Below are 19,776 nucleotides of genomic sequence, written 5' to 3' on the forward strand. Positions count from 1 at the left end.
TGGGTATGAAACTTGGTGGGTACAATCAACATTTATAGCCAATTTTTGTGAAGGTCATTTCGGGGTCACCAGAGGTCATCTGAGGTCAAATTAGTAAAAACTGCCGAATGGACATGAAATTTGGTGGATACAGTCAACATTTGGAGTCAAATATTTGGAAGGTCATTTCGGGGTCACCAGGGGTTATCTGAGGTCGAATTAGTAAAAAATGTCGGATGGGCATGAAACTTGGTAGCTACAGTCAACATTTGGAGTCCAATTTTTGGAAGGTTATTTCAGGGTCACCAGGGGTCGTCATCTGAGGTCAAATTAGTAAAAACTGTCGTATGGGCATGAAACTTGGTGGGTGCAGTCAACATTTAGAGCCAAATTTTGGAAAGGTCATTTCGGGGTCACCGGGGGTCATTTGAGGTCAAATTAGTAAAAACTGTCGTATGGGCATGAAACTTGGTGGGTGCAGTCAACATTTAGAACCAAATTTTGGGAAGGTCATTTCGGGGTCACCAAGGGTCATTTGAGGTCAAATTAGTAAAAAATGTCGTATGGGCATGAAACTTGGTGGGTGCAGTCAACATTTAGAGCCAAATATTGGGAAGGTCATTTTGGGGTCACCAGGGGTCATTTGAGGTCAAGTTAGTAAAAACTGTCATATGGGTATGAAACTTGGTGGGTGTAGTCAACATTTAGAGCCAAATTTTGGAAAGGTCTTTTCGGGGTCACCGGGGTCATTTGAGGTCAAATTAGTAAAAACTGTCGCAGAGGCATGAAACTTGGTGGGTGCAGTCAACATTTAGAGTCAAATTTTGGGAAGGTCATTTCAGGGTCACCAAGGGTCATTTGAGGTCAAATTAGTAAAAACTGTCGTATGGGCATGAAACTTGGTGGGTGCAGTCAACATTTAGAGCCAAATATTGGGAAGGTCATTTTCGGGGTCACCAGGGGTCATTTGAGGTCAAATTAGTAAAAACTGTCGTATGGGTATGAAACTTGGTGGGTGTAGTCAACATTTAGAGCCAAATTTGTGGAAGGTCATTTCGGGGTCACCAGGGGTTGTTTGTGGTCAAATTAGTAAAACTGTTGTATGGGCATGAAACTTGGTGGGTGCAGTCAACATTTAGAGTCAAATTTTTGGAAGGTCATTTCAGGGTCACCATGGGTCATCTGAGGTCAAATTAGTAACAATTGTATGGGCATGAAACATTGTGGGTATAGTCAACATTTGGAGTCAAATTATTAAAAGGTCATTTGGGGTCATCTGAGGTCTAATTCGTAAAAACTCATATGGGTATGAAACTTGGTGGGTACAGTCAACATTTTGAGTCAAATTTTTTGGAAGGTCATTTTGGGGTCACCAGGGGTCATTTGAGGTCAAATTAGTAACAACTGTCTGATGGGCATGAAACTTGGTGGGTACAGTCAACATTTAGAGTCAAATTTTTGGAAGGTCATTTTGGGGTCACTAGGAGTCATTTGAGGTCAAATTAGTAAAAACTGTCGGATGAGCATGAAACTTGGTGGGTACAGTCAACATTTAGAGTCAAAGTTTTTGGAAGGTCATTTTGGGGTCACTAGGGGTCATTTGAGGTCAAATTAGTAAAAACTGTCGGATGAGCATGAAACTTGGTGGGTACAGTCAACATTTGGAGTTAAACTTTTTGGAGGTCATTTTGGGGTCAACATTTGCAGTCACATTTTTGGAAGGTCATTTTGGGGTCACCAGGGGTTATCTGAGGTCAAATGAGTAAAAACTGTTGAATAGGCATGAAACCTGGTGGGTAGTCACTGTTTAGAGCTAAAGTTTTGGAAGGCCATTTCAGGGTCACCTGGGGTCAACTGAGATCAAATTAGTATAAACAGACAACACTATTCTTGACATTGTCCTATGTATTTTGATCAGTTTCGGTCCATTTGGACCCATTTCTATCCAATTCCACCCGATTCGATTCATGTCGCTAAATAGTAATTCCCTAAATTGATTGATGTATTCTTATATGCTCTGCAAATGAGATGTACCCATTGAATGTGATCTGTCACATTGCACAATCGACTCCAAGAACAATTACTTTCACTGTTACGAAAAAGCGCAGAGCCACAGCGCCATTGGTGCTCTTGTTCATTTTTTCTTTCAATTGGATGGAAAATAGGTTGGCTTTGGAGTCTTTACTCTAGTGTCAGAGGGCATATGGCATGGTTTTTCATTTTTTCTTTCAATTGGATGGAAAATAGGTTGGCTTTGGAGCAAAGCTAATTCAATCCATGAATAACCCCAATGCCATCATCCTCTCTATACAAGGTAAGATTGAGTGTAGTGTAGTGATTAGGGTATTCACTGATAGTGTCCTCTGGTGCATGAAGGCCCAGATTCAATCCATGAATAACCCCAATGCCATCATCCTATGTATACAAGGTAAGATTGAGTGTAGTGTAGTGATTAGGGTATTCACTTGTAGTGTCCTCTGGTGTATGAAGGCCCAGATTCAATCCATGAATAACCTCAATGCCATCATCCTATGTATACAAGGTAAGATTGAGTGTAGTGTAGTGATTAGGGTATTCACTGGTAGTGTCCTCTGGTGCATGAAGGCACAGATTCAATCCATGAATAACCCCAATACCATCATCCTCTCTATACAAGGTAAGATTGAGTGTAGTGTAGTGATTAGGGTATTCACTGATAGTGTCCTCTGGTGCATGAAGGCCCAGATTCAATCCATGAATAACCCCAATGCCATCATCCTCTCTATACAAGGTAAGATTGAGTGTAGTGTAGTGATTAGGGTATTCACTTGTAGTGTCCTCTGGTGTATGAAGGCCCAGATTCAATCCATGAATAACCCCAATGCCATCATCCTATGTATACAAGGTAAGATTGAGTGTAGTGTAGTGATTAGGGTATTCACTGGTAGTGTAGTGATTAGGGTATTCACTGGTAGTGTCCTGTGGTGCATGAAGGCCCAGATTCAATCCATGAATAACCCCAATGCCATCATCCTATGTATACAAGATAAGATTGAGTGTAGTGTAGTGATTAGGGTATTCACTGGTAGTGTCCTCTGGTGCATGAAGGCCCAGATTCAATCCATGAATAACCCCAATGCCATCATCCTATGTATTCAAGGTAAGATTGAGTGTAGTGTAGTGATTAGGGTATTCACTGGTAGTGTCCTCTGGTGCATGAAGGCCCAGATTCAATCCATGAATAACCCCAATGCCATCATCCTATGTATACAAGGTAAGATTGAGTGTAGTGCAGTGATTAGGGTATTCACTGGCAGTGTCCTCTGGTGCATGAAGGCCCAGATTCAATCCATGAATAACCCCAATGCCATCATCCTATGTATACAAGATAAGATTGAGTGTAGTGTAGTGATTAGGGTATTCACTGGTAGTGTCCTCTGGTGGTATTCACTGGTAGTGTACTCTGGTACATGAAGGCCCAGGTTCAATCCATGAATAACCCCAATGCCATCATCCTATGTATACAAGATAAGATTGAGTGTAGTGTAGTGATTAGGGTATTCACTGGTAGTGTTCTCTGGTGCATGAAGGCCCAGATTCAATCCATGAATAACCCCAATGCCATCATCCTATGTATACAAGGTAAGATTAAGTGTAGTGTAGTGATTAGGGTATTCACTGGTAGTGTTCTCTGGTGCATGAAGGCACAGATTCAATCCATGAATAACCCCAATGCCATCATCCTATGTATACAAGATTCAGATTCAGATTAAATTTATTTCAAATTTGTGGCCCGTAGGCCAAATTACATGAAATATTACATTTGCATTGTTTACATTAAAAGACATAAAAAAACCACATATAGAATATACATAAAAACACCAAAAATTACTCAAAGAAATTAATTGCACTTGTTGAGGCAAAATCTCACACTCACACTCATACAGCTCACCCACACCCAAACTATCAGCCCTCCATATACACACACCCCCACACACCACAGATGCTCTAAAGAATTTAATTTTATAAAGCAGTAATTAATAAATAACATAACAATTTAAACTGGACCAGCCAAAGTATAAGGAACAAATTGAATACATCAAGATCAAGAAAAAATGCTGTCATAAAATCATTAAAACACACCAGCTGAATATGAACATAATGAGATGCACTAATTAAGTAGATGAGTGAGATAGGGTATTGAGCTGTTCCCATATCTTTTTGTTTTGGTTCTGGGGACCTGATACTTATTGCACTGTCTAAGGGTCATATTGTGGGTCCTCATATTGTGTGGAAACCATTCTGAGCATTTTTGAGCAAACTGTGTACAGAGATGTAGTCTTCTATCATTCAAGGTTTGGAGTTCCAACTGGTCAAGGGAATCTGTGTAGGATGAGTAATTAGCACCAAGGATAATGCGGCAAGCCCTCTTTTGGATGCGCTCTAATTGATGTGCCTGGTCGTTGGTAATACTACCATGCCAGACAGGGGCTGCATATTCACACGGTAAGGTAAGATTGAGTGTAGTGTAGTGATTAGGGTATTCACTGGTAGTGTCCTCTGGTGCATGAAGGCCTAGATTCAATCCATGAATAACCTCAATGCCATCATCCTATGTATACAAGGTAAGATTGAGTGTAGTGCAGTGATTAGGATACTCACTGGTAGTGTCCTCTGGTGCATGAAGGCCTAGATTCAATCCATGAATAACCCCAATGCCATCATCCTATGTATACAGGGTAATATTGAGTGTAGTGTAGTGATTAGGGTATTCACTGGTAGTGTCCTCTGGTGCATGAAGGCCCTAGATTCAATCCATGAATAACCCCAATGCCATCATCCTATGTATACAAGGTAAGGTTGAGTGTAGTGCAGTGATTAGGGTACTCACTGGTAGTGTCCTCTGGTGCATGAAGGCCTAGATTCAATCCATGAATAACCCCAATGCCATCATCCTATGTATACAGGGTAATATTGAGTGTAGTGTAGTGATTAGGGTATTCACTGGTAGTGTCCTCTGGTGCATGAAGGCCCAGATTCAATCCATGAATAACCCTAATGCCATCATTATTTAATACAAAATTGATTGATTGCTTCTAAGACTTTTTAAAATAGCTTAAAATGTGTGCATAGACCTAATTTTGTTCAAAAATGTCACTTACGTTATTCTCGCAATGACCCGACGAGTTGGTGGGTTACCTTTCATCTTGATGAATTTACATGCTAGTCTATCCCTTGGTATATGCCTACCCCCTATTTCGGGCAGAACCTATCATCCTTACACCCAATTGGTTATCGCTGACAAATCATAATGGTGTTTTTTTTTTCTCAGATGGTGCTATTGATGCAGAGAGGAGCATAGTTACAGATTTAGTGAGTGAAATAGACCCTTCTGGAAAGAGGACTATCTTCGTACTCACCAAAGTGGACTTGGCAGAAAAGAATTCAGCTAACCCAAATAGGGTAAGTTAAACACTCCCACCCCCAAATGCGCACCCCTACTCACAAAGGCTGTAAAAACTAGGACATCGAATTTCAATCTGTGATGGACAGTGGACACACAATCCGTACAACCCGCACAATCCGTACAAGTCCGAGCAAGACATGTTCTGTACCCTCTAGTAGAGATCAGCTCTAGATAGGGTAGGATAGGATAGGAAGCTTTATTTCACCACTGAGGCCCAAATCTACAAAGTTGTTCTTCCTTGGGGGCGTGGACATAACACAACATACAAAATAAAAAACAAAAGTACAAGTAAATTATGATTTACATCATCATCATCAAATTGATAGATCTAAGCAAAAGTTAAAAGTATACACCTGGAGCATTATTTTTGAAAATCTGTAGGTCATAGATTTTTGATAGCATTTTTACACTTGTTTGCAACCTGTTGCGCAAAACAATGAACCGGGGATGTCTGTGATTGTCCATGGTTAAGATTAAAATATATAAATGTCCTTGTTCGAACATGCATGTTCATATGTGTAAACACCATGGACAAACATGTTTGACCCCTTGAGCTAGGATATACCATACACACGCAATCACGGATTGTTTGTAATGCTTTTTTATGCTATTTGTGATCCATTGACACTGTCTAGCAAGTACAGACAAATATGGTTCCTGTGTATCAGTGATTTCTCATGTGTCCCAGAATGTCTGTGTTTCCAAAACCAGACATCTCTACATAATAATACACATACACAAATGTTTAGGCCTATGCTGTAATCTTGAGGAGTATGTGCTTGATAATAAAGGCAAAAAAAAAAAAAGGTTTGTCTCAAAGCTATGCTGCTTGTAAAATCCCACGATTTGACAAAAAACAAATGGGGAATTTTTTTTTATTTCAAAATTTTTTTTTTTAGTTTTTCCAGAAAAATCGGGCGAAAATCAGACTTTTTCTCAAAATACCATGAAAAAAGTCGGGAATAAAAAAAAAAAAAAAAAATCGCATTTCGCATTTGTTTTTAAATTTCTCGTGAGCTTTGAGACAAACCTTTTTTTTTTTTTTTTTGCCCTAAGGCCAAAAATTGTTTGCTTGTCCTTTCCCGACCAACCCTAATCTTGAAATTCTGGAAAAAAATGTTTACTGTACCAAAGAATAAAAATTCCAAGAGTTTTTTTGTCTTTCAGAATTTTGACACCCTGAAAAGTTTCTTTACATTTCTAAACTGTATAAAAAACAGTGATACAGTAGAGAAATATCCCAAATCACATCTACAAAGGCTTTTTTTTTTATTTAAAATTAGGTCTTTGTAAACATGTTTTGGCTATGAACTTTTTTTAAATTCAGATCAACTGGTCCATGTCTTCAAGAGAGAGTGAAAGAACAAGCAAACATGTTTTGGCCAAACTACCATCTGCTGTTGAATTTCAAACATCCATTTTATATTTACATGTTTTCTTTTTGAACACAGATGCAACAAATTTTGCAGGGCAAACTCTTCCCAATGAAAGCCTTAGGATATTTTGCTGTTGTTACAGGAAAAGGTAAGCGGAAGGAGAAAAGAATTGGTTTTTTTTAAACTAAATTTTATCATACACTAAAAAAATGTGATGTGGCGTAATGGGTATGCAGGAAGTGTCATTTAAAAAGATGTCATCTGATTGATCAATTTTAAGTGGAATATATTTTGCTATTTTTAGAGTGCATCTATATATTTCCTAATGCATGCCACAGCGCAGTACGTTCACCCATACTATGCATACTATGCATGGACGCATTAGTTTAAGAATAAGATGATATGCAAGGCTAATAAATGTATGGGTCTTTAACTTTTGTCTACGGTAACCACTTTGACTGGATAGTTAAAGGTATGGGTGTGAATTCTGAATGTATGTTAGGTGAAAATGTTTCTACCATTGTACTTATCATTCAATATTAATTTGTATAATAATTGTACAATGTTTCTGGTTGTGGTTTTGAAACTTTAAAAAGTGTGAGTGATGTTTTCATCATTGACAAAATAATACTCAATCCATGTAAATTGAATATATTTCATAACATAGCAATCCTTTCATTTTTCAACTACAGGCAATACAAATGACAGCATAGAAACAATCAAGAAATATGAGGAACAGTTCTTTAGGACATCACAACTCTTTAGGTAAGTTGTATTAAGGCTGGTATTAACCATGGAATTATTGACACTTTTGGGCCTCATAACTGCTCAATTGTTGGTCTAAAATGTATAAAAGTAGACATTCAGATTCAGAATGGCAAACATTTGACAAATCCAACTGTGGCATCGGATATGTAAAAAGGCTCAGTTTTTGAGCAAATAATAATAATTTTGACCCAAATTTTATCAATTATGGTAAATATTACTTAAAGTTGGCAATTTTTTTTTTAAATACCTTCCTATATCTGCATCTATTTAGAACATAGCCATCCTACAGTCTGTCCACATTAGAAGTACAAAGTAAATAGACCTCGGAAACTGGAGGTATGAGAATAATTATTTCAGTGCAATGAGTGTGTAAATGCTTCTTTACGTGTCACAGTTTTTAACATGCAGTGCGTGTGACGTAAAGCATGGACCCCCGATGCCACAGATTTGCTTTGTACTCCTATGTGGACAGATTGTACGTCTCGTTCAATATTTATAAAACTCATAACTCGACAAATAAATATAGGCTCAATCGATCCAATTTTATATCAAACTTGAGTAAAGTTAATGCATATTTGTTGTTTGAAATAGTCATATATTTCCTTGTACTTATCAGAGGGAACAAGTATATTAGGACAGCTATATAAAGTATCCCAATAATACCAAACGGTGGTACTCATCTTCTTTTCCTTTGTAGATCTAGTACTTTCAAACCCAACCAGATGAACACACAGAATCTTAGCTTTGCTGTATCAGATTGCTTCTGGAAGATGGTGAGAGAATCGGTAGAGCAGCAGGCAGATACATACAAAGGTAATGGTGTAAATTATGAGTTTAGGGTTTGGATTATGGTTGGGGTATAGCTCTAGTATTCTCAAACCCAACCAGATGAACACACAGAATCTTAGCTTTGTTGTATCAGATTGCTTCTGGAAGATGGTGAGAGAATCGGTAGAGCAGCAGGCAGATACATACAAAGGTAATGGTGTAAATTAAGGATTTAGGGTTAGGATTATGGTTGGGGTGTAGCTCTAGTATTCTCAAACCCAACCAGATGAACACACAGAATCTTAGCTTTGCTGTATCAGATTGTTTCTAGAAGATGGTGAGAGAATCGGTAGAGCAGCAGGCAGATACATACAAAGGTAATAGTGTAAATAAGAGTTTAGGGTTAGGATTATGGTTGGGGTATAGCTCTAGTATTCTCAAACCCAACCAGATGAACACACAGAATCTTAGCTTTGCTGTATCGGATTGCTTCTGGAAGATGGTGAGGGAATCAGTAGAGCAGCAGGCAGATACATACAAAGGTAATGGAGGTTTTTGTGTGCATATTTGACACATACCAACTGTGGATCATGATCGCAACACTGGAGCTTAATGGTTGGAGTTTTTTTTGTGATATGATAACCTCCACAGTTCAATTCAATTCAATTCAAATTAGTTTATTCACAGTAAGTGTATTATGAACAGATTTGTAAGTTGTGTGTAAAACTCCATGGTTGAAGAGTCATACACACTGCATACTCTAGATATTGGACAAGGGAATAGGTTTGAGGGTTAAGATTAGGGTTAATGTTGTGTTTAGGGGTAAAATCAGAGTTAGGGTAAGGTATTAAGGTTAGTGTTGGGTTTAAGTTTCAGGGTTTAAAATTAGTCCTCAGGTTAGGTAGATACATAAAGCTTTTTTTATTTCACCCAAAGATATCTAGCCCATTCTCAAAAAGCATAAATCTGGCGATACTTTCACTGCCGTATTCACATATACGCATTAGAATGTTGGCCTTCGCACACCACTTTCAAACTGGTGTTCAGAGATATTAGTAGGTAGTACTCAGGAATGCAGTAAAAAATTGCAGTCTTTAAAACATTTTAAAATAGAAATAATAGTATTTGAAGTTTCGCAACAATTATGAAAAAATAATATGATTTAATGCAGATAATTTAATGAAACACTATTTCAGAATATGGAACTAAACACATTGCAGGCCAGTTTGTTGATTGGTTTTGTTTGTTTTGGGCATGTTTTGATTTTGGGTAGAATGTAAAAGCCGGTTTGCTGTAAAACTACGTAAATTATTTTATATTATTTAAACTTTTCCTTTTTCTACAGCATCCAGATTTAACTTAGAAACAGAATGGAAAAACAACTTCCCAAGGCTACGAGAATTGGACAGAGTGAGTATAGATTTTTCAAAAATAACCTATATGAATAAGAAAGTAAGCCTCTATTTTGTGAAAAGTACTTGCCCAGCAGTTTTTGATGACATTTTCAGCTCACTGTAACAGAAAATCAACTTGCTGATATAGCTAGTATGAGAGCGTCAAATCATCTTAATCGCTGCAACTGCTAATATGATACGGGCATTTGAGGCAAAAAAATATGCATTATAATGTCCCATGGAAAATGGTGTGTTAATTGATACTGTTTACTTTATATACATAGATATGGTTGAGCCAGTATCAAGATAAAACAAAACACTACCGCCCAAATATTGTAAAGATTTGCGTAATGGCACACATTGGCTCCTTTACCGTATGGTAAATTTCACATATAAATAAAATTAAGGTTCAGTGCCCTTCATTTGGTAGAGGGCTTTTTACGGGAGGGCACTTTTACTTTGTGCCTAAAATTCCAGTTATGTCGGGGAGCCCATACACACTATTATGCAAATCTTTACAGTATTGAAATGGGTAGATTTTATTAAGAATTGCAACACATCATAAGCCCTTAAACCCATCACGAAAATCCAAAAGTCAGAGATGAGGTTACCAATTGAATCATTCTGCTTGAATTGTCTGATAATTGATGAAATATTTTGGGTTTTTTCCAGGATGAATTATTTGAGCGTGCAAAAGGAGAGCTACTAGACGAGGTCCTTAATCTCAGTGAAATTGAACCAAAACATTGGTAAGAAAAATAGCTTACTGATTCCAGGGTGTTATTGTATGGCTGATAGACACTTGAAGAAAGAATTACTGGATCTATTAAAAAAAGAAGCATCTTACCTCACTAGCAGATGGTGCTATGATAAGCCAAAAAGAATTTTCAAATCAACTTCGAAAACGTTTGGAAAACCAGGTTACGTGCACTAGGTGTAATAAAGCATACGAGAGCGTCCTTACACTTGTGTAAAGTCACATAAGCGCTCGCCAGTGACACACATTACGCAAGGCACCACTATGCAAAATTGCTGCGCCCAACAGCTACGTAATGACCTGGAATATTATTATACACTGGGTCATCACAAACAAACAGCACCTGTTTTCTGAAAAATTTGATTTGAAAACGTCTATGGACACTTCAAGAAAGAATTACTTGACCTATTTCATGAAAAAGCATAAATTATTATTATCAAATTATCATTTTGTGCTGCACACATAAAATGTCTCTGAGTATGGCTTTAACAATATAATCATTGATATTCTGATCATTAATTTATTGTTTTAATTATTTGATGTTTGGTTGATTTAGGGAGGAAGCACTGACCAAGGTGTTTTGGGAGAGAGTATCAGGCTATGTATTTGAACACCTGTATCTTCCAGCAGCCCAAATGCCTGATCCTGGGTAAGTTTAGTGAGAACAATGTCTTCTCTGTTATCTACTTTTGCCTTTCGTTTACTGCCAAATAGTGATACTTGTATATAGCAGATATTGGAACCAATTCACTCTCCAGTTTTGCCACAGCATAATTTATATTTTCAATAATTTACCTGTAACTGAATTGTTGAGACTTGTAAGAGGTAATGCAGGTGCAAAGGGGTCTATACCCTGCATATGCACAACAAATTGGCTGCAAAGGGTCATGTTATATTGCGCAGTATAAGCATTATTGGCATGGTAAACGCTATAAACCTCTTGATAGTATTTTTCCAATGATATAAATTATGGTAAAATATTGCATGGCAATTAACTAATAAACTAATAAAAAAATTCGCAAGGGATGTAAAAGATGCTCACATGGACCCATATTTCGGGTAACTAATGTGTAAATAGCATAGCAGATGTGCAGCATACCTATATTGATATCATTTCTAATATTGCTTTCATTGTTCCAGTGCTTTCAATACAACAGTAGACATTAAATTAAAGCAGTGGGCTGACCAGAAGTTGCCATCAAAGAGTGTGGAGGTAAGCCTATGTAGTTTGCAGCATTCTCCACTTATTTAGATCCCTATTCCCACAAAATTACGCAGGAGAGGTAACCTCATACACCAAAAACAAATCTGTGTATTTTGTTTTACAACAGTTGATAGCCTCACATGCTGATTAATCAGTTCTCATGTACACCCTCATTCCACTTAGTTCTAAAAAAACACCTGTTGTTCCAAATTAGTTTTTAAAATGCTTCTTTGAAGACTTCCCCCAGTGTTTGTCAAAAGCCAATAGATAATATCTGAGTATTTACCGATTTGTGTTAAGTCACTTGGAAGAGCATAATGTAAATAGTTCCATATGCCCTGTGGTGGTTTCTAAGATTCACTAAATGGGATATATCGAGGGTTGAGAGCCAGAAAGCCTCAACTCACAATCACCTGCTCCCACAAAATGAGGATAACGTCGACAGGGCACTATAGAAGATACAGTCCATTAATCATGACAAAATTCAATAGAAAACAAAAGACATTGTTACGAGTTACGGCTTTCTGGTTCTGAACCCTCAATTCAGTGGTGGTTAGAGAAATTGGAGAAAAAATACATGGTTTTTTGCATATAAAGTTTACTAGATTTTGAATCTTTCATACATGTTGTTGTCATAGTGTAAATCTTAATTGATATGAGCAGTACTTTTCCTGTAAACCTTTGATGAGAGTGTACTTTTGCGATGTCAACAAAGCACCTCTGAAGCATAGTATGTGTGCTTTGTGCGTCGCATGCATGTTGTTCATTCCGCCGCAATATGCATCATATGGATCGTAAATTGCACCATGTCAACATCACGGAAGTACGCATTCGTCAAAGGTTTACAGCAATCTACTATACATTGTCTCATATTACATGACTAGCACCCAAGAATTGTTGCTACAAGTTATTCAACTTCTGGTCACTGACTTTACATTAATTTTGTCATCCCTGTGTTTTCCAGGTTGGATGGGAGACATTGTTAGAGGAATTCTCCAGACTAGTAGACAAGGACAAACAGAAGAGGGATCATGATAATTTATTTGATGATCTCAAGTCAGCTGTGAAACAAGAGAGCATTAACAGACATAAATGGCAAGAGAGTGCTGCTGATGGATTGGTAGGTTGTGTATTTTCTTGAGGACTTAAGTTGAAAGCACACTGATTTTTATATCCAGCCAAGGACCTTATACATGTCCTCTGAAGTAATATACTGTAGAATTCCATCAACAGGCACATATGCCTCTAAACAAGGGTTTTTTTGATGAAAAAGACGAAAGACGGACAACTCCACATAACATTTGGAGTTTCAGCAACTATATTGCTGATATAGGTGGCTGTACAAACATGCACTGTTTTTTTAGACCAATCTATTATAATGTTTTGTGGAGGGTGTCTGCCTTTCGTCAAAAAAAAAACTTGTTTTAGAGGCATATATGCTTGTATATGGAATTCTACGGGATAGTGTAACATATTGTAGAGACATATATGACAAAGTATCATACACACAACCGATTCTGTTCTTTTCGATCGAGGTCAAACATTTCAAATTTAGTGTCCTTGGAAAGGTAGTGGTGATACCTGTGGGTATGTTTCAAATCACAAATGTTTATTATCAGATTGGTTTCAAATTAGTTTGCACATTAGAATTTTCAGAACTGTTAGGAAATATAAGCCTGATTTTCATTAAGTGTTATTGATTTTATATCAATTTTTAGTGAGTTCCATCATTCATTCTTCACTTGTTCCATTTAACTTCAGAGAGTGATGCAGCTGAACACACTAGAAGACAGATCCGTCCATGACAAGGCACAGTGGGACTCAGCTGTCAAATTCATGGAATCCACATTACAACAGAGGCTCAAAGAAAGTAAGTGGTATCAAATTTATTACAGAGAAGTCTATCAATGCTGAAAATATACTTGCCTTCATTACTTCAAGGGCTTTGTGGTGCATCCTGTCAAAAAAACTTTGGATCTCTTTCTCTAGAATAGTGTCTGCTATGAATTTGATGAACAACTCTTGGAAGGTGACGAACAATGATCGAATCAACACTTTTAGATTTAATCTAACACATGTAATGTCCACTCGGTACTCAAGGCTTAGTGACAAAGGTTTTTGGTAAATTTATGTGCGCTGGATGCTTTTGGGAAAGAATACTTACAGCATTATTGACCAATTATGGTGTTGTGACACATTTGCAGCCCCAAAATCAATATACTACTCATACTCCATTAAAATAAACGTCAGATTACATATATTCTGCTGTCACTAGGATATACCACATCTTGTGGCTGCCAAAAACAATGGTGCTGGTGTGACTACCCTAACAACTCCCCAATGTAAACCTGGATGGAGTGAAGTGAAGTGTTGGGTAGTGTTATAACCACTTGATATTGCTAATCATTTGTATGTCTTTTTGTTGATAGCTGAAGACAGAATTCAAGAGTTAGTAGGGCCTGGGACAGGGGAGAGATGGATGTATTGGAAATCACTTACAAAACAACAGGTAGGCTTGATTGGAAATGCATTTGTAATGAAGAGCAGTGGTGGCACCATGGGAGGGCATGGGGAAAATGCCCCCAGTCAGAACTCTTGCTTGCCCCCCCTGTTGCCCCCAGAAAAAAACCAAAATTACAACAATTTTCACTTTTTGCGGTAATTTTGCACAAAATTTGTTGATTCCCCCCCCCTGAAATTCACTTTGCCCCCTAATTCCCCCTCCCCTGGAAAAAAAAAATTCATGGCGCTGCCACTGATAAAGAGGCTGATTTTTGAGAAGATTCAAAAATATCCCTTGTGTACTTTTTCCCATTGCCAAATATGTTTTCACTCTAGCTAGTTTGTGAAAAATCAGACTTTTTCACCCACAAATCAGAACCAGAAAAAGCTTGCAAGGATGATATCTTGGCTATCAAAAGTAGCAAGTACAGATGAACAGATTTAAATATTTTGTTTGCTTACTGCAATGATGAGTATGAATTGAAAACCATTCTGCTTGTGACATTGTTGGCAACCACACTTTTCAGCAATGATATGAGCAGGGGTGTGATTCTTTAGGATTTATCCAGATTTCCTGAATTTTTTGTGGCCAAAGTTTACGCAACTTGATTGATTTTCATACTGTTTTTCAGGATTTTCTGCTCCTTCCTGGATATTTCACAAGCTTTGAATCACACTCCTGTTAAAGAGCCAAGGACATCGACTACTGCATTAACATGTTCTCCCATATATGATTTCAATGTTTGAATCAAGTTTTCAGAACTTCAGTGGCTTTCTACAGACTTTTGCTGTGCATGAAATTGATAAAGAATACAATTTAACCAGAAGTTGCCTATATGTGTGCCTTTTTCAGTTTGAGCTCTTGTTTAAATAACATGGTGGGGAAACATTGGTTGTTGAATACAGTGCAAAAGATTTTGTCATTCGTAGACCTGTAGTTTGGCAGTGACAACGTTTTCTGTAAAAGGGTTTTTAACCAATGATGAACTTTCAACTACAATTTCTTTCACTTTACAGGAAAACAGAAGACACACAAAAGATGAACTAGAAAGATTGCTCCAATCTGGAACAGTAAGTTACATTTTTGCTTGCACTTCCTATGCACAACTTACATCTGGGGATTTCATCCAAGAGGTCACCATGGCATGAGAATGGTAGTAAATTATCACAATATAACTTTTGGGTGAATTTAAAACTTGTTTACGAGGAGTAATAATTTGAAATGTTTATTGTAGCATATTTTCTGCTACCCACATATCCAAGATGGCTGCCATCAGCCTTCGCGCAACTATCCTGGTTTGGGGTGATAGACCTGTCACCAGTAACGAAGAAAAAATAGTTGTCCTATTTCCCCAATTTAAATCATGTAGTATTTGTTTCATCATACAGAATTTTGACTATGGGGAGCGATTGTTGTGGAATAGGAAACTATCACACAGGGAAATAGGTTTTGATGCTTGGGATTGACAATTAAAGTGGCATGATTTGCTGATGAATATTTAAGAGGGTAATAACAGTCAATAGTAATTAGAAACAAACTAATTGCTGTTGTGTTCAACAGATGTTACCATTAAAACCAACATGTTGACTTATTTCTTTTTTCATAGAAACACAAACCCACCTTGTCACCAGATGAAGTCACAACTGTAAAAAAGAATCTAGAAACAAAATCTGTGGAAGTAGACCAAGAATTTGTAAGTTGAAAAAGTTAACAAACTTCTCGTATTGAAACGAGACGGCTCATATCAATAGTAAAAATCCAAATATTATATTTCTCAGATGTTGCATGAGATGTTAAAGTCCAAAAGCTGGTGTCTTGTTTTCCGGTTTGTCTCTGATCATTAAGGACACAATGTTTACTGATCAAATGAAATGTATTGTGTGACCCAGCTCATTTTACACATGTAATGAAATGGTTCATGTCTGCATGGGCAGAATGTCTCTTGACGCCAAGTTCCCGGAACCACCGCTAGGTGGCAGCACACAACGAAAGCTTTGATGGAACACCTGAATTACTTTTGTATGCTCAGACTAGGTAATGATCTGAGATGCCCCAGATATCTATGATGTAGCCACAATTTTGACATTGTAGCGCATGGAATGCCTTAGAATGGTTTCAAAAGGGTTGGAAACGCTGATAAATATACGAAACAGCATAGATCTGGGCCAAAAAGTGCATTTAATCGACAGATCTAATAGACCTGTGACGTCTGCGTGATGTCACGGGTCTATACATGTACAGGTAGCCAGGTATAGCCCCCTTCATCTGGCCAGATGCCACCAACGGCATCTATCTCTACTTCCGAAAAAACTCTGGATAGGTATTTTGGATTACATTTCTTGCATTTAATACAAACATATCAGAACCAAGTCTGAACATATGAAAGCACCATCCTGCAAACTAAAGAAATAGTGGGCTGAGAGCCAAAGCATTGTTTCATGTTGCATACTGGATCTGGTTTAGATACTGAAAGACCTTTCACTGTACAGAACAAGATTTTCTATTGTGATGATTTGTCATGAAATAAGCAGTACAGTTTCTACCTTATTCAATTTTGTTGATGAGGTCTATTGGTACGGATGTCTTTTATGGCATAGATATGAGTTGATAAGGGCAGCCCACTTTTCTCTTTTTCAGGTGCCATTTTATTTTGTTCTTTCCAGAGTCACTGAAGGGTCAGTGCTTTTGTAGTGTTTCTAATAGCCAGTCCTGTCACCATGATATTATATTTTTCTCATGATGAAGCCTCGCAACATGCATGCTGTTACCATGTCAAATTTGATCAATTATTATCAACATTAATATTGCCTAATAACTAGTAAATAATCACACTATTTTGATTCAATTATTACAGATTCGTGAGACATGGCATCCATTGTATAGAAAACACTTCCTAGAGAGGTCTATGAAATTAGCACAGCAATGTAGCAAAGGATTTTATCATTATCAGAGAGGGTTCAAGGATGACTCGGGGGTAAGGATAATGTGTATTTATGTGTGTTACTACAGATTCGTGAGATATGGCATCCATTGTAAAGAAAATATGTCCTAGAGAGATCTATGAAATTAGTACAGCTTGTAAGGCCAAAAAAAAAAAAAGGTTTGTCTCAAAAACAAATGCGAAATGCAATTTTTTTTTTTTTTTTTTTTTTTTTTTTTTTTTTTTTTTTATTTTTTTAACCCACCCTGAGAATTCGATGGAAAAAAGGGGGCCTGAAGGAAAAAAAAAAAAAAAAAAATTAGCATTTATTTTCAAAACAATCTTGAGCTTTGAGTCAAACATTTTTTTTTTTTTGCCTAATGTGTAAAAAGGGCCAGGGCCATGCTCCAAACATTTGTTTTTCAGTAGGGAGAGTGCACCCAGTCGGTGGTTACACATGTGGGGGTGTGTTATGAAACTTTTTCTTATTGCGGTACTTTACTGCAAATTGGGACAGTCCCCAAGTTTCTAGTATGTGTAATGGGCTGCAAATAATCTCAAAATACATTTGACAGTATGTCCCCTATAAGTAATATAAAAATGTGTCCCAGGTTGATAGGTTAAATGTGTTCAACAGTCCAGTACAGAGTCCCCATTTTGATGTGAATACCTGTAAGAGTGTAGATGTGCATGTGTGTATAAACTATGATACCATCACTTCTGTAGTACTTTGAACATATGTCAATATCAAGTAATTCTTGTTATGATTCCTTTCAGATGGAATGTCACGATGTAGTTTTATTCTGGAGGATACAACGGATGGTGCAACTAACTAGCAATGTGCTCAGGCAACAAATCATGAATACAGAAGGTAGGCAACATAATTAGATCTGGTTCAGTTGCTCAGATCACAAGGCCCCTGTATAGACCACTTGACATGTGACGTCATTGCCTGGTAATATGAGCGAATAATGGCAATTTCCATTGTTCTTTGCCTTGCAGTGTGCATACGCATTGAAGTTTGCTCAGGGCACATGCATTTTAAATCGCCCACCACATTTTATATAGTACAAGAAAGCCATTGAACAATATAGCGGTTCATTCAAGCATATCGATAGACCAGTCCCTCGCCTTTGTTGATAAACAATGATGTCAAGTGGTCTATAGTGAAAAGCACACGCCGAATACTATATGTAGTGTCAGGGAGGGTTAGAGTGTGTCTTGTCTTAAGAGTAAATGAAAGTTGAATTTTGTAGTGGCAGCTTCGAATTGCAAACGCTAATATAATCTTGTGGGACATATACACACAGGTAAAATTGTGATTTTGTCCCTTACTTTGGGGATACAATTGCATAAACACACTGATGGCACTCTCAACTTGAGACGAGATAAACTATAGTCAGATGGCACTGTGCCCGAGTTACAACCAGTGAGGTAGAACTGTTTGTATGTTTGGAGGAAAAATTGTGCGCTTCTGGATTTGCCATGTGCCTGGTAAACTTTGATTACTTGTTTGCGTTCTGCGTTTAATGTGTTGTGCAGACCTCTGTAACGCTCAAGCTGTAGATGCATATTATCATTCGATGTTGTGAGCTCTTGCAGATAAATGCGGAGATGCACTATTTTTAAAACCTAGATGGCTGATTTATCATAGCATTATACATACAGTGCAATTTTGAGTCAGTAGTCTTTGGTTATAATCTCTTTGGCTACAATGCAATATGCTTACTTGGTGTTCAGATCAACCAAGACCTCAAGCACAGGTTGGATGTGATCAGACAAAATTGTGACCAATGCTTTTTGGATTTATGAAAATGGCTTCTGCTTATGCAAAATTAACCATTGATTCTGGGAATAATGATATAGCTGTTGCAGTTATATGCAGACCTGAAACTTTTCCTTTTTAGCTGATTTGCTTTTTTGTTCCTAAAATTTACGCATTATTTGTTATTTTGAGCTTTTTTAGCGTGATTTTGCGCTGTTTCCTTCTTTTAAATCATTTTCCTCTTTTTTTCACAAATAGTCCGTTTCAGGTGTGTATATGGCACCCAGACTGCTTTCACAAATGCCTCTCTGCACTGCACTAGCAAAATAATAATGAATGTAAATGAAATGTGAGGTAGTTATAAGAAAATGTATCAATTATCATCTAATTCAGTGTAATATTGAACATCCAATAACAAATTTCTAACTTGGTATAGACATACATTTCAACTTCTTGATGCATTTCCCATAACTTCAATTATTGTTCACTTATCAAAATATTCAAGTTTTTTTTGGTCTTGTAATTTGTGCATAAATTTACAGCAAGAAGACTAGAAAAAGAAGTGAAAGAAGTCCTGGAGGATTTTGCAGACGATAAAGAAATGAAGACCAAGTTATTAACAGGGCGGCGGGTCGAGCTGGCAGAAGAACTCAGTAAGTCATATTTATGTGTGTTTGATGCGTGGAAATTTATTGAATTCTTGAATTTACTGAACTTTTATCCATTAGCCATTCAGACCGGATTAGAAAAAAAAGAGTATATTCCACAATTGATCCATTTCCAAGGACTTGGCAAGGACATTTTTGTCAATTTGAGAAAAAAGGACAAATAAGAAAACAGACACAGATCAATCATCTGGATTAAAATTTTATGTATTGTTTATAATTTTTATACAA

General features: G+C 37.2%; 1 protein-coding gene across 2 annotated transcripts in view; it reads left to right on the forward strand.

Moving 5' to 3' along the window:
* Positions 1–19,776, forward strand: part of LOC140156860 (dynamin-like GTPase OPA1, mitochondrial) — a 140,635-nt gene that overhangs the window by 47,635 nt on the left and 73,224 nt on the right. For both annotated transcript variants that reach the window (XM_072179856.1, XM_072179857.1), the window contains 16 exons: positions 5,291–5,421; positions 6,877–6,949; positions 7,494–7,566; positions 8,267–8,382; positions 9,683–9,747; positions 10,404–10,480; positions 11,045–11,137; positions 11,629–11,701; positions 12,657–12,812; positions 13,454–13,562; positions 14,122–14,201; positions 15,212–15,265; positions 15,802–15,888; positions 17,050–17,169; positions 17,893–17,986; positions 19,423–19,533. In XM_072179856.1, the coding sequence (XP_072035957.1) occupies positions 5,291–5,421; positions 6,877–6,949; positions 7,494–7,566; positions 8,267–8,382; positions 9,683–9,747; positions 10,404–10,480; positions 11,045–11,137; positions 11,629–11,701; positions 12,657–12,812; positions 13,454–13,562; positions 14,122–14,201; positions 15,212–15,265; positions 15,802–15,888; positions 17,050–17,169; positions 17,893–17,986; positions 19,423–19,533 (1,512 nt within the window). The remainder of the gene's footprint in view (positions 1–5,290; positions 5,422–6,876; positions 6,950–7,493; positions 7,567–8,266; positions 8,383–9,682; positions 9,748–10,403; positions 10,481–11,044; positions 11,138–11,628; positions 11,702–12,656; positions 12,813–13,453; positions 13,563–14,121; positions 14,202–15,211; positions 15,266–15,801; positions 15,889–17,049; positions 17,170–17,892; positions 17,987–19,422; positions 19,534–19,776) is intronic.

Source organism: Amphiura filiformis, chromosome 7 (assembly GCF_039555335.1).
Source record: "Amphiura filiformis chromosome 7, Afil_fr2py, whole genome shotgun sequence".
Lineage (NCBI taxonomy): Eukaryota > Metazoa > Echinodermata > Ophiuroidea > Amphilepidida > Amphiuridae > Amphiura > Amphiura filiformis.